The 16,287-nt window shown below is 35.2% G+C and overlaps 1 protein-coding gene across 6 annotated transcripts in view; it reads left to right on the forward strand.

Moving 5' to 3' along the window:
• The window catches only part of SLC38A11 (solute carrier family 38 member 11), a 58,336-nt gene extending 42,317 nt beyond the window's left edge, over positions 1-16,019 (forward strand). For 4 of the 6 annotated variants that reach the window (XM_050752908.1, XM_050752909.1, XM_050752914.1 and 1 more), the window contains 3 exons: positions 995-1,107; positions 3,972-4,103; positions 13,520-16,019. In XM_050752908.1, the coding sequence (XP_050608865.1) occupies positions 995-1,107; positions 3,972-4,103; positions 13,520-13,813 (539 nt within the window). In that variant the 3' untranslated portion in view covers positions 13,814-16,019. Of the gene's footprint in view, positions 1-994; positions 1,108-3,971; positions 4,104-9,844; positions 10,206-13,519 lie in introns of those variants that run through there. The other 2 variants (XM_050752913.1, XM_050752910.1) reach the window with 2 other exon arrangements.
• Positions 16,020-16,287: the final 268 nt, after the last annotated feature.

Here is a 16,287-nt window from a genome sequence, read left to right on the forward strand (position 1 = left end):
ATCTAGTCTGGAACTTATTAAATTTAATGTTCTTTCTGGGACATAGCCATATTTTCACAGTTTTGAATCACTGCATTTACACTTGGGCTCATGAGATGCCATGAAAGGCAACATATGTTTGGAATTTCTTGCTGTGGCCCCAAGGTTGCAATGAAACCCTATAGCATGATACACAGGAAATTCACCTCCCCAGATGTACTGGTCTACTCTTCCTTTCAGGATTGTTCTTGATCTAAGAATAGCATTTCAAAATGAAATTTGTTTATTTTAACAGACATTTTTAAAAAATAATGAAGTCACTTACTCACCAGAAACAAAGACCAGAAACCAGTTTACAAAGCCAGTGCCCAAGAATTTAGGGAGTTGATTCTGATGTAAGAAGACAATGGATAAAGTATTTTTCAGAAGTCAGTACAAATTTGCAGCAAATCTACCAAAAGCAAATAATAAGAGAAAAACTATCAGTGATGGATTTATCTTCACATGGAGCATGTACTGGTTCAAATCAGTGAAAAACTACATAGTTATTGGATTCAAAAACTTGTATTTAGACCTGGTCATCTATTCTCTTAATTAAATGAAATGAAGTTTATGGAGATTCACTTACAAGTCATGTGTTGCTTAATGACAGGGAAACATTCTGAGAAATGCATTGTTAGGTGATTTCCTCATTGTGCAAACATCATACAGTATACTTACGTAAACCTAGATGGTAGCACCTATTACACATCTAGGCTATATGGTATAGCTTATTGTTCCTAGGTTATAAACTTGTACAGCATGTTTCTGTACTGAATTATGTAGGCAACTGTAAGAGAATGGAAAGTATTTGTGTATCTAAACATGGAAAAAATACAGTAAACATACAGCATTGTAATCATATATGTGGGCCATTACGTGATGCATGACTGTAATATCTAATATTTCATTTATTAGATAGTTATCTCAAACATTTAGTATCTAGTAAATGAACTTATTTTACATTATTATCTAGGAGACTTATTTGAAAATTACTGCAGAAATGATGACCTGGTAACATTTGGAAGATTTTGTTATGGTGTCACTGTCATTTTGACATACCCTATGGAATGCTTTGTGACGAGAGAGGTAAGCACAGTTCCTTCCCAACGCTTTACCCAGGTGATCTCTCTGCCACATTTAATTTAGGAAGATTTATAAATAATACAGTTTGGCAAATTCCCAAGGGCACGACAAATGGTATAATTCATAAAATTTTCTTTTTTGACTATAAAATGTAGTCATTTATGTAGTTTAAAGATGAATTGATATTCAGATGTTTACAAGACAATTTTTCAAAAGTTGGGTTTGAAAATTAGGTTTGGTGGATTTGGCTTATATTACCATGAGCACAAATATTTATACAACTGCATTCCAAAGTGACTGCCAACCTTTAGCAATAGCCAAACTAAAGTTGTTGCTTTTAAGGCATTCTTACAAATAAATTAAGTACCAATGTTTAAAACATGTTTTACAAAACTGTCTTTTTGATTAGATGTTTTATCAGTCAACGTGTATTAAAGGCACTGTAGAATCTACAGATTCTAACTGGTTTTGTTATTTTTTAAAAACTAAAATATCTTATATTCCATGGAGAACCAAAGTTCAACTGAAACTTTTAGTTTTACAGATATATTTTATTTATGTATTTATACATGTAGATGTATATATTTACAACTATACATAACATAAAATAATAATATAAATAATAACATAAATATATAGGATATTATTTACATATACATATATTGTCAAAGTCAGCTCTAAATTGTGTTATATATTCCACTTGGATTTGTAGAGAAATATTTTCTGAAAGAGAATTCATTATTTGGTGTAAATTAGATAACATGGCCGTCAGGAATCCCTTATGCTGTCAGCTGAAAATCCACTCTACCAGTGAGCAGTAAAACGTGATCTGGCTTCACAGTGGATCTTTCAGGGACCACACTGAAAAGGGCTCAGATCTAGGATCTGTTCCTAGAGGCTGTTTACACAGTGCACCATGTGAAAGGGTCTAATGAGAGACGTGAAATGTCTACAGAGCTTTAAATACACTAAGTAATCAGCAGGCTTCTTGAGGCAAGCCAGGGCTTACTTTAAGTCAGTCCCAGTGATAAGGAACTGACTGCACAGGGAAGCAGAAGAGGGAAATGTTCAGCACTGTGTATGTCCTTTACAACTAGTACTTCTCTCCCTCACACATGTACAACTCACAGGCCAGTTCTCTACCTTGACTATAAAGGAGAAATAGACTGAACTAATTTTTTTTTTAAATTTAAGAGCCTTTTGAAACTTTACTAGCTATTATTAGTTTCAGGAAATGGTATTATTTTAGCTTCTGCCCAGTATGTAGGTTCAAATTTGATCTCTAGATCAACGAGTAAGAACAGATGGTGCATTCTCACATGGTTGCTGGTAAACTCCCTACAGACGGGCTGAGTCACTTCACCTGCACAACTTCTGTCTTTAGTACTTGAAACTTGAGTTTCCTTTCCAGCTGCAGTGGCAGGAAGACAGAACTGAATCAAGATCTCTGCCACAGTAGCAAAGACTCAGCAGACGAATGGTGTCTATAACTTTCCCTTCTCTTGCTCTTTATTCTACATGCATACACACGTACACACACAAATGTATGACTGACAAAAATATAATCAAACTGTTTCAATTCATAAAAGCACTAAAAAGGCTGTCTACCCTTAATAAATATCTCTTACTAGCTGCCTCACTACGGGATTTTTTCACTCTCACAAGGATATCATAGAGGCATCTGTAAGAACGGATCTTAAATAAGATACTATTTGGAGAGACATTACAACTTATGTTATTAATATCACCATTAAGTTATTAACAAAGTCATGGTGGTATGTGACACGTGGGAGATGTTGCATATCCAGGCAGCACTGCTTAGAGAGATGGCTTCTTTATGATACCTCAGTATCTGAACTTCTGTCATTTCCAACTCTTGTCTCACTGTTCTTTTGCACAGGGTCACTACTTATTCAGACTATCTTCTCTTTATCCTCCATAGGTATTGTTCCTGTTCTTACTTCTTTGCTCTTTTTCATGCTCTTGTCTCAGCCTGTAATTCTGCTCCAAATCCTGTGCATGTTTCAAGCCCTACCTCAAGCCAAGGTAGGTCAAGCATATTTCAGGGATGCTGTAAAGGAGATTACTCTAAGGAGACAGCTCTAGATACCTAAAGCTCCTTCTAGTCCTAAATCCTCTTTGATCTTTTTTGTCCTGTTATAAATTGATCTCTACTTGCTTTTTTAAGTTTGGTTGTATGCCTCCAAGAATTAATTCCTGAGAATAGGAATCATTTGCCTGACATTTTATCTTTGCAAACCATATCACAGTATGGGACACATTAAGTCGGTAATGTTTTATTGCTTTCCTGATCTGAGTAGTCATGAAAAATGGTGATGAACTCTTTCCCATTTTTGTTGAGGAAAGGCAAGATAAAATAGACTTAAATTGTAACAAATAGGAATTAGTTTATACAGAATTAATTTCCTGTTAGTAAAGGATATTACACATCCAGTATTAATAAGGGAAATGTGACAGCTATTTCTTAGAAGCCCTGCAAATAATCTAAATAGCATGTTTAGTTTGTTTAAGTAGTAACCTGTTGGACTCAAGAAAGAAGGATAAGATAACTTTCCAAAGTCTCTCTTATACTTGAAAGATACATGTATTGAAACATCGGTATGCCACACTATAGGTCTGTAATGTAATCCACTGACTGATAGTTCAACAAAGAGTACTTGTTATTGATATGTGTGTCTATATGTAAGTACTTTGGAAAAGATAGAACATTCCTAGTGACTTGAGATTTGATTAATAGCCTTGTTGGTGGTATTTTATACATTCCTAAAGACCATTGTGAAATACTCCCTCTACAAATCCTGCATGCCTTTAAAAGTCCCTCTCAAAATAATCTGTTTATTTGGCAGGTAATTGCCAATGTGTTTTTTGGTGGGAATCTTTCGTCGGTTTTCCACATTGTTGTAACAGTGATGGTCATCACTGTAGCCACGCTTGTGTCATTGCTGATTGATTGCCTTGGGATAGTTTTAGAACTCAATGTGAGTACATTCTAAGATTTACCCCTTCACTCTAAAATTCTCTGTAAAAGATAATGATTACATTTAACATAAGATTTATTTTCCTTAACAAAAGTATCACTTTTGAAATGGAATGAAAATATGTCTATAATAGTAAATATTTTCAATGATGATTCTGTGCACTTTATGGAACTATATAGTTTTAAAGCAGTGGTTGTTTAGAGACCTATGAGGTTGTCACAACTGGGTAGGCAGTGCTATTGGCTTCGAGTGGGCAGAGGACAGGGATATACATCCCACAATGTGCAGGCCTCTTACAGCAAAGAATTATCTGATCCAAAATGTCAATAGTGCTGAGATTGAGAAACCCTGGTTTAGAGTTTATCTTTTGTATATCTCATTTACTACAACACATAAATGTTACTAAAAATAGCTATAAATTAAGGGACTATGGACTTTGCTGAAAAATAATATATCTAGTGAAATTTATGAAAAATATGAAAGGATTCAAGTTATATCCATTCACTTGCTATGACACAATTTCTTTTTATTTACATATTTTTCTCTCTCCAGACCTTTCTTTTATAGTCTGCACTGCCATCATCCAAATAGAAGTCCTCATAATATCACAGTTGAATTAATCCCAGCTCTGTTTCAACTATCATATATTTAAGTTCTGCTTTCAGTTTACCGGCATTTTCCTACTAGAGCAAGTATAAATTCTGTTGCTTCTACAATCTTGTCTTCTATGTAAAACTATTTCCCATTTACTTCCCAAAAATCTATGCTCAGCTCTAGTCAGTCTTATTTTTTGGCCTGTGAATAAGCCATATTAATTCTTTCCATTATTCTTTGTCTTATCTGCTTTTTATTTCCTATAACAATTATTTTTCTTTCATTTCTGTCTACATTTTACAAAGACTTTAAGATCCAGTGCAACTTCTAATTCCTTTATTCACTGATCAAGTATTTATTAATTACTATGTGCCACACAATAGAATATAAGGATGAATGTGATAAGAAAGGATCTATGCATTCTCACAAATAAACATAAAAGTTCAACTGCAATATAGGTGATGAAGACAGAGGAGGCTGGGAATGGTGGCTCACACTGTAATCTGAGCATTTTTGGAGGCCAAGGTGGATGGATTGCTTGAGCCCAGGAGTTGGAGATCAGCCTGGGCAACATAGTGAAACCCCGTCTCTACAAAAAATTAGCTGTGTTTGGTGGCACGTGCCTGTAGTCTCAGCTACTCGAGAGGCTGAGGTGAGAGGATTGCTTGAGCCCAGGAGGTAGAGGTTTCAGTGGGCTGCAATGGCACCACTGCACTTCAGCCTGGGCAACAGAGTGAGACCCTGTCTCAAAAAAAAAAAAAAAAAAAAAAAAAGAAGAAGACAGAGGGAAGTGAATGGATTCCCAAAACACATTTTTGAGAAAAGATTGGCACAATTTGGTGACACAGATTCCATTGGGAAGACGGGAGCAGAATGACATCTTGGTTTTATTTTGTGGAACTAGAATAATTATACCATTTGCTAAGATAGGAATGGAAGTTGTTCTACCACTACAAAGTGGCTAATCTTCTCAATCCTTACAGAATTTCTCATCGGAATCACCCACCGGTTAGCATTTATTGGTCATGCACCACAGGGAGGGCAAACCTGTACAGATGGGATCCCAAGTCATCATTTACTCATTTCATTGAGAATTGAGGCATAGGTGAAGGTGTTAGTGTCAATGCCCAAGTTACTATATCATCCAGATACCATTTTAATTTGAAATTCCATACAAAGGCAGGAGGGAATTCATTCAGGGACCCTACTGGGGACTTTCTTGTAAATGGAAAGTGAGGAGTAAGCAGTTTCCAAAACCTCAGGAGACTGGTAATTATCTATTCTACCAACAGTGGAAGGAAAGCTCATAGGAAAGTAAGCAAGTGTCAAAGGTAACTTTTACCTTCTGCCCAATTTTGCATAGGCCAAAGACTAGATCTTTAGATGTTTTTAAAACCTGATTATATAGACATACATTAAAAATTAGAGTGCCAAATTGTTATGACCTGATAGCCCAAGACAATTACACTAGTTTTAAAGCACTTTGTAAGAATTAATAAACTCTAGGATCTCCATTCTCAGACCACCTGAGAATAAGTGTTTTCCACATCAGTACGTCTTTTGGTGTGCATAAGAATGTATTCACATCTTTACTCAACTCTTTTTTGTGTGGATACTTACCATGTCTAATCGAGCCAAATCAAGCGTCATGTCTGTTAGTAACTAATACATGCTGGATCATGCAACACTTTAGAAATAACTTAAAGCATGCTGTGCTCCACTTCATAATAATAATGTGGACAGGGCGCAGTGGCTCATGCCTGTAATCCTAGCACTTTGAGAAGCTGAGGCAGGCGGATCACCTGAGGTCAGGAGTTCAAGACCTGCCTGGTCAACATGGTGAAATCCTGTCTCTACTAAAAAATACAAAAAAAAAAAAAAAAAATTAGCTGGGTGTGGTGGCACATGCCTCTAGTCCCAGCCACTTGGGAGACTGAGAGAGGAGAATTGCTTGAACCCAGGAGGCAGAGGTTGCAGTGAGCCAAGATTGCGCCACTGCACTCCAGCCTGGGTAACAGAGCAATACTCCATCTTAAAAAATAAAAAATGAATGATAATAATAATAATAATAATAATAATGTGAGCTACCATGTATTGAGTACTTACTCTGTACCAGGTGCTTTGCAGTATCATCTCCTTTTATCTATATTAAATTGACAGATGAAGAAACTAAGGCACTGCATGATTAAATAGTCTGAGGTCATACTAGTTACAAGTAAAAAAATTCAGATTTGAGCACAGGCATTTGGACCCTAAAGCTCACATTTTAAACCATTACACTACTCTGAGATTTTCTAAGCATAAGATTTTATTTTTTTATTTATTTTTTTATTTTTATTTTTTTGAGACGGAGTCTCGCTCTGTCGCCCAGGCTGGAGTGCAGTGGCCTGATCTCAGCTCACTGCAAGCTCCGCCTCCCGGGTTCACGCCATTCTCCTGCCTCAGCCTCCCGAGTAGCTGGGACTACAGGCGCCCGCCACCTTGCCCGGCTAGTTTTTTGTAGTTTTAGTAGAGACGGGGTTTCACTGTGTTCACCAGGATGGTCTCGATCTCCTGACCTCGTGATCCACCCGTCTCGGCCTTCCAAAGTGCTGGGATTACAGGCTTGAGCCACCGCGCCCGGCCCAAGCATAAGGTTTTAAATTGTGTAAAATGATTATGCTCATTTCTCTATCCACTTTCTAAAGTTATAATATCTATGCATTGAGTTTATCTATAAGAAAGGTTAAGAGTAATCTATGATACATATGGATAAACTTTAATAATGGGTTAAAACGTACCAGGAGATGAAATAAAATGAAACTAAAAGGTTTTTGTCTTAATAATTTTTAGTTAATAACTTTCATCTTAGTAATTGTAGGACTTTAGAAATGTAGTTAATAGCTTTTATCTTAGATAACAATTTTAGTACTTTAGGAATTCTTTTTTATTTTGGCTTCTGAATAAGTAGAATAATGAGCTTCACAGATGAGATGAATCAGGTCTTGCAAAGTAAGGAAATGCTACTATTTAGTATCACCAAATAAGATAGAATAAAATGAATTGAGGTAATATTAGTTATTAAATTAAAAAAATAGAACTTTGCTTTCCTTTTTTTTCTTGTTTGCATGGCAGTAGACAACAGTGAAATATTTTTCCAAAGCAAACACACACTAAGTTTTAAAGGTTTCATTTTAGAAGCAAATCAAATAAATATAAGCACTATTCTTGGTAACAAGAATCCAGCATCTTAGCACTAATGTTGCTATTGGAGAAAAGAGGCATCCGCAGTAATTGGACCCTATGGGTTTCTACTTGCAGCAGTACAAAGAGAGAAAATGAAGCAGCTGGTGCCTGTGGCCAGCGTAACCAGCTCAACAAGCCTTATGTGTGGTTTACAGTGGAAGGAAGAAAGCAAGCCAAATGCCAGCAAGGGCCCAGATAGAGAAATACAGTCTTTGGGGTGAGCAAGCCATAGTCCCAATTGCCAAAGACTCCCTGAGCAAGAGAGAGTTTCTTTTTGAAGTATTGGAGTGAATTTCATGAATTTAGATTGATTATTAAGTAGAAATTTAAAAGATGTATAAGCATTATTTTATTTAGTTTCCAGCTTCCTTGCATCATTTGAGAAATTTCTATTCAGGTAGGAAAATTCAGACACTTTTTCAATCTGTACTGGCAATAAAAATGTTCAATAGCTTCTGTCCTTTCTCTCCAGCAAACTGCAAAATGCCCTGACATCCATAGTGTTGTTATCAATTAATAAGTATTATCCCGCCTTTATAAATTAGACTCTATTTTATTGTCTTTTTAATAAGCAGTTATGATTTTACATCCTGTCAAGCAATTTCAAAAATTATTCCAAAGCCAGTGGTGTATCCCTAAGCAAGACTAATTAAATAGAGCAAATAATCTGGACTAGTTCGTAGGGAATAGATCAGATGCGACCACACTATCATTTTACTCCTGATCTTGACTTCTAGCAACAACCTTTAGTAAGATTGAGTGTTTAAATATCAAGAAAGTAGCTGGTATCTAAACAAGATACTCAACTGGAATCCTTCTAGTAGAAATATGAGCTATATAGTCTTTCCTCTAACTGCTACTTTCTCAACACTTAAGAATTATAACAAACAGAACACCCATTGCTTCGCGCTGCCCAGCAAGTTAAGTTTGGAAGAGTACCAAAAGGCTGACTGATGACAGCTTCTTAGCAGAAGCTGGGGGCAGTTTTCATTCTGATAGTACTTTCACAATCTACAGTTCCAGATGAATTAGCCACATGTTTGTGCCTACAAAGAGGAGACTACAACACACACACACACACACACACATATACAGACACACACACATACACATATTTGTATTTGAATTACTTTTTGTTGTTTTCATAAATTGTTATTTTAAAGAAATCAGAGGGTAATACTTTTTGTTATAAATACAGACCAAGTGTTACAGTATCTTTCATAATTTCAAAAGCACTGTTAATTCCAAATATTATGATAGAATCTATGGAATCCATAATACATTTCATTCTAGTCATATAACAACTAATTGTTTATTTTTTGTGTACCTTTGTAGATATTAATTTGTATTCAGGTGCTATGAATGGCAAAAGTATATTTTCCATATATTCTAAATTAGAACATGATTTTGGTATTTTTTAGTATTTTCTCATTCTTATGTCTCTTACTTTGGAAATATTTTCCATGCAGTGTGGTCCCTACTACTCTTTCTCTGGATACTTCTGTTTTTGTAAAAATTCAAAAAGTTGTATAATTGGGATCATAGTCATAATATTTCTGGTATGGAGAGATTGCTTTGTATAAAACACACAGCAATTTTATTAACTGGTGTGAGAATATGGTTATTTTAAAGCAATTTTTAAGGTACAATTTATAATTTTACATCATCCAACTTCAAATTCACTTTGCTGTTGTTTTCCCTGGAGAAAATTTACCAAAATAATGTGTCAAAAAGCTTTTAAACCGTAGGTGATAGTTGCATAGATTTTCATTATACTATTTCTTTCTACTTTTGTATATGCTTACAAATTAACTTTTAAATTTAGAAAAACATAGTTTATGAAAACTTGCATTTAGTTGTAAAGTAATAATCACATTTGTTATTGATTTTATATATTAAAAACTTACATTTTATTATTTCAGAGAACAACATTTGTGAAATGTCATATTAAGGGAATGAAAACCAAAAACCACATGATCAGATGGGTGCGGTGGCTCACACCTGTAATCCTAGCACTTTGGGAGGCTAAGACAAGAGGATTACTTGAGCTCAGGAGTTCAAGACAAGCTGGGGCAACATAGTGAGACCTCGTCTCTGCAAAAAAATTAGCCAGGCATGGTAGCATGTGCCTGTAGTCTCAGCAACTCAGGATGCTGAGGTGGGAGGATTACTTGAGCTTGGGAGGTCAAGGCTGAACTGTGATCATGCTAGTGCACTGTAGCCTAGGCAACAGAGTGAAGCCCTGTCTCAAAAAATAAAAAAAAAAATTAAAAAAAAAAAAAAGAGAGAGAGAGAGAAAACAAAAAACACGTGATTATCTCAACTGATGCAGGAAAAGAGTCTGACAAAGTTTAGCATCATTTCTTGATAGAAACTCTTTTAGCAGTTTAGAGAAAGAAAAGTCCTCAACATAATAAAGGCTATTTATGAAAAACCCACAGCTAACATCATAATTAATAGGGAACAACTGAAGGCTTTTCTACTAAGATCCATTAAAAGGTAAGGATACCCACTCTCACCACTTCTCTTCAACATAGTACTGGAAGTACACACCACTTCTCTTCAACATAGTACTGGAAGTACTGGCAAGAGCAATCAGACAAGAAAAAGAAATAAAAGGCTTCCAAATTGGAAAAGAAGAAGTAAAATTATTTCTATTTGCAGATGACATGATCCTATATGTAGAAAACCCCAAAGGTTCCAAAAATAGTGTTAGAACTGATAAATTAATTCAGTAAAGTTGCAGGATACAAAACCAACATACAAAAATCAGTAGCATTTTATACACAAATAATAACCTAGCTGAAAAAGAAATCAAGAAAACAATGTCATTTGTGATAGCATCAAAAAATATACTGGAATAAATCTAACCAAAGAGGTGAAAAATTTGTATACTGAAAACTATAAAATCTTGATGAAGGAAATTGAAAAAGACACAAATAAATGGAATATATAAATGAATGGAAAGATATCCTGTGAATGGAATTAATATTGTTAAAATGGCCATACTACCCAAAGCAATATACAAATTCAACGTAATTCCTATCAAAATTCTAATGGCATTCTTCACAGAAATAGAAAAAACAATCTGTATTGAAAGGAAAAATAAAGTTGAAGGCATCACACTTCCTGATTTCAAATGATATTACAAAGCTGCAGTAATCAAAACAGTATGGTACTGGCATAAAAACACAAATATAGACTGATGGAACATAAAAGAGAGCCAAGAAATAAATCCAAACATATAGGGTCAACTAATTTTCTATAAGGGCACTAAGAGGACACAATGGGGAAAGGATAGTCTTCAATAATGATGCTGGGAAAAATGGATTCCCAAATGCAAAAGAGTGAAATCGGACCCTGATCTTACACACCATACACAAAAATCAATTCAAAATGGATAAGATACCTTAATGTAAGGCCTGAAACTAAAATTCCTAGAAGAGAACATAGGGTAAAAGCTCCTTGATATTAGCCTTGGAAATGATTTTTTTGAATATCAGACTAAAAACTCAGACTATAAAACCAAAAATAAATAAATAGGACTACATCAAACTAAAAGGCATCTGCAGTGAAAAAACAACAAGAACAAATGAAAAGACAACGTACAGATTGGGAAAAAAATATTTGCAAACTGTCTGACTGATAAAGGGTTACTATAAAAAAGTTACAAATAATTCTAATAACTCAATAGCAGAAAAATGATTAACTTGATTAAAAAATGGGCAAAGGACCTTAGCAGATATTTCTCCAAAGAAGACATGAAATGGCCAACAGGTACACGAAAAAGTGCTCAACATCATTAATCATCAGGAAAACGCAAATTAAAACCACTAGACAATATCACTTCATAACCTTTAGGATGGCTATAATCAAAAAGAACAGAAATAACAAATGTTGACAGAAGTGTGGAGAAAAGAGAACCTTAGTACGTTGCTGGTGGGAATGTACATTGGAATAGTCAATATGGGAAACAGAATGGAGGTTCCTAAAGAAATTAAAAATAGAACCACCATATGACCCAGGAATCTCTATTATGGGTATATACTCAAAAAAAATGAAATCATCACCTCATAAAGATATCTATACTCCCATATTCATTGAAGCATTATTCACAATAGTGAAGAGATGGAAACAACTTCAGTGTTCATTGATGTATCAATGGATACAGAGAATGTCATATAGATCTGTCTATAACATGGAATATTATTCAGCCTTGAAAAAGGAGATCCTGCCATTAGCCACAACATGGATAGACCTGAAGAACGTTAAGTGAAATAAGCTGGACACGTAAAGCAAAATATTACATGATCTCTCTTATGTATGGAATATTTTTTTAAATGTCTAATATATAGAGTTAGAGATAAAAGGATAAAACCGTGATTACTAGGGGCAGGAAACAAAAGGAGGAAATGTAGAGAAGTAGGTCAAAGAATTCAAAGTAGCACATAGGTAGGATTAACAAGTCTACAGATTTAATGTACAATATGAGGGCTGTAATTTATAAAATTGTATTATATTTGGGACTTTTGTTAAATAAGTAGATATTAGCTGCTCTCATCACCAAAGAAATAATTATGTGAGATGATAGATATGTTAGTTCAATACAATAACCATTTTATGTATTCTATGACATCATGTTATAAACCTCAAATATACACAATAAAATTTATTTTTAAAAAACATGGTTTGTGGTTTAAGAGAATATTGGTCATAAAATTTTAATGTATGTTACATTGTTAAATATACTATAATTAAAATTTAACATAATTAGAAAAACATATTACCTAAAATGTATTAAATGTTAACATTTGTATTATTTGGTAAGTTTCTGTTGCGAATTAGGCCTACTCAAGGGGAAAGTCTCTTCCTTTGACGTCAATAACTGTTGGTATTTTTTATAATAGACAATTCTACCACTCATTATTTTAAATCTGACATTCCTCCTTAGGTTGAGTTTATTCCTAGATAATGCAGGCAACTGTGAATGAGTTATAGTCATTTAGCTCTGCTGTCAGCTGTCTCAGTAATTAATGTGCTTAGTTTTATTTGAAAGATCATTTAGAAATGCTATTTCACGTTAAATGCCTTAGGGTTATGGTTTTTCTTTCTCACACAGATAGGCACGACTTCCATACAAGCTCAGGTAAAGAAGAAAGACATTGTGGCCCCTATACAATTTCCCAAAATTTCCCTCTTATTCACAAATGACAAATAGACCATTCATGTTTGAAGGGCATAGTGGATACACAGTAGTTTTAATGAAGCATATAAGGAAATACGATGAACTGAAAATACAGGAAATTTCAAGAGTCCTATTATCTGCTTTATTTTCTATATTATTTTCTGATACTTTCTTAAGTCGATAAGCTGTTGTACTATTTCATTATTTTCATTTGTAAATATGCCAGTGGAAAAGGCAACGCCTATTTCTAAGTCTTTCTTAGAATTATTTTTCCTCCCTTTGTTTGATTCATCTGAACCTATCACATGTTTAACATGTGCATGAAAAACACATTTTGTAAATGCTTTTCAAAGCTGTCCAAAGAATGTTTCCATCTAGTCACATTATCTTGTTTCTTGTTTTCAACATGCAGGGTGTGCTCTGTGCAACTCCCCTCATTTTTATCATTCCATCAGCCTGTTATCTGAAACTGTCTGAAGAACCAAGGACACACTCCGATAAGATTATGTCTTATGTCATGCTTCCCATTGGTGCTGCGGTGATGGTTTTTGGATTCGTCATGGCTATTACAAATCCTCAAGACTGCACCCACGGGCAGGAAATGTTCTACTGCTTTCCTGACAATTTCTCGCTCACAAATACCTCAGAGTCTCATATTCAGCAGACAACACAACTTTCTATTTTAAATATTAGTATCTTTCAATGAGTTGACTGCTTAAAAAAATATGTATGTTTTCATAGACTTTAAAAAACATAACATTTACATGTTTTAGTCTGTCTTTATATTATATAAAATTGTTATTTTGGCATTTTTCAAGACTTGGCTTTCATGACTCTTTAGTGCAATATCAAAGATAAAAGAAAAATTGAATGTATTTCACCTTTAACTGGAACAAAATAAGTGTTTTGTTCTAATGACTGCACTACACTAATGCTGATTGAAGAAGGGAGAGTGAAGCCTTTAGCATTTTCCCCCTTTTATTTAATATGCAAACCAGTATATTGTGCTCCAAAATAAGTAGGCGATTGTGGGTTGGAATTTTGTGTAGATGTCTTTTGGTCGGGGGCGGGAGGCATTTTATTTGTCTTTAAAAATCTGTCGAACTGAAGAGAAGGGAAACCCACAACTATTGAAAAGAAGACATATCCCAAGAGCAAAGAGATCTCCATTATAATTTCAGCAGCATCCCTTATTTAAAGGGAAGTGGATCCCTGGAGAAATGAGCACAGACCTCTCCTTGTGAGGAAGCCTGAATCATAAACTGGCTGTGAGGAGCGAGGTGAGTGAAGAATCAGAATCACCTCCCATCTTCTGCTGCTGTGGGAATACAATGGTAGCACCATTCTAAAACAGAAAAAAAAAAAAGCAGTTTTCTGTGGCAAGAACCTAAGAGACTGATGATATGGACCAGTTGAATTTTCAGTGCTGTCAGGAATATACAACAGGAAGCTGAACTTTGAAACTAGAAACGTGTAAGAAGAATCAGGGCTACCGAAGAAGCTTTCTCAGTCCACTGGGGGTTCCTCAGAGAGATTTCTGGGAGCTCTTGTTGACTGGGTCTTTGGGAGCAGATAGTGAGATGGAGTTTATCATAACTAATGGGAGAGAGGGGAAAGCAGGAATGGTAGGGAGAGGTAGAACTGCAATGCAGGCTGACCTCAGCCAACTCCACAGGGAAGCTGGTGCGTACATGACCCATCAGAGTTGTCCCTGTTCGGGGGTAATAACCCGGTTTTGATACGGCTGCCTCCATCAGTCATTGAATGTGAGCATCTGGAGAAGGGTGAGTTCTTGGGCTGGGCAGCTTTTTGCAGCAGAGCAAACCCTAAAGGAACTGAGAGCTGGAGGTGGTCTACTGATAGCTTCGTCACCACATGCTTCCTTACAGGGGTATCTGGGACACACAGCTGTGCCCACCACAGATGCCCTCGGTTTACTGACGATTTTTAAATGATTTTTTAATGAGGATTTTGTGTCTTTGTATCTATGACAGTCTTTAAAAAGTAACATGAAAATTTGGGGCCATCTGGATGGCTTCCTTATATAGAGTATCACCTAAGATTTTCATTTCATTTGTATTCCAATCAGGTTGTCCATCTGTGGCACTATATTAATTGTTATCAAATAACAAGAAACTATCACAAGCAGAGTTAATACATATATGATAAGTTCGTACAAATCAAATGCAAAAAAAAAAACCTACAGGAAGTGTATAAAGGGTAGGTTCATAGTAGTTTGAATAAAGTGGCAAGAGCTGAGTCACTGTGTGACTCATAGTGGGAAAGGCCTATTGAACACAAAGGAGGATGCATTTTAGCAGGTAGAACCATGCTCAGGGTTTTAGTGGTGATTTGTTTTTTCAATAAAATATTATCCTTGCCACTAAATTAATTTAAATTCTGTTGAGTAACTTTTCTGTATTTAACTTATAAATTTGTTTTTTATAGTTAAGGGTCATAGGCTAAGCAGTTTGTGCCTGTTTTTAGATTGGTACATGCTTAGGTAAAATATAATAAAAATGCTTTCATTCCATGTAAGAAATGAGGAAATGTAAGCAAGTTTTGCCACAGTCTGTCCTTACATTGCTCAAGACTGAGAAACACTGACCTACATAGTTATTAAATAAAGTCATGAGGGATGAGATCTCTAAACATGTACAAAGAAAAGTATGTCAAGGATAACATAATTTAGCACGTAACCATCTCTTATCTTGTACTTCAGTGTTGCTTCATACTCTTCAAGTAGATGAAAGCTCCTGGTAGGAAGGGAGCGCATCATTAGTACCTAATAAATATGTATTGGTTTATTTGTTTTTAATCAGCTGTAGAACAAGACTGCTTATGACCCAGTTATTAGCTGCATGAATTACCGACATCTTTCCAATTATAATTGAATAAATCTTAGGAACTCACATTTATTTGGCAAGAATACTTGTATGCTTATTTTGCCATCATGCATAACTACAAGAACCCCACCCTCCCAATCTATTTTCTGCCTCAGTTCAATAAGAGATTCCCCTGAAAATCTTTCCATCCCTGCCACTTGTTGCCCCTAACAAAGCAACTTGAAGGTTTTAAACCAGTTTTTGAAGCTGTCACTACACTTAAATGTATAAAGTGCTTCTTAACTTTAAAAAGGTGGTGGTAGGCAGGAACCATATCTTTACACACAAATGAGAA

Source organism: Macaca thibetana, chromosome 12 (genome assembly GCF_024542745.1).
Source record: "Macaca thibetana thibetana isolate TM-01 chromosome 12, ASM2454274v1, whole genome shotgun sequence".
Taxonomy (NCBI): domain Eukaryota; kingdom Metazoa; phylum Chordata; class Mammalia; order Primates; family Cercopithecidae; genus Macaca; species Macaca thibetana.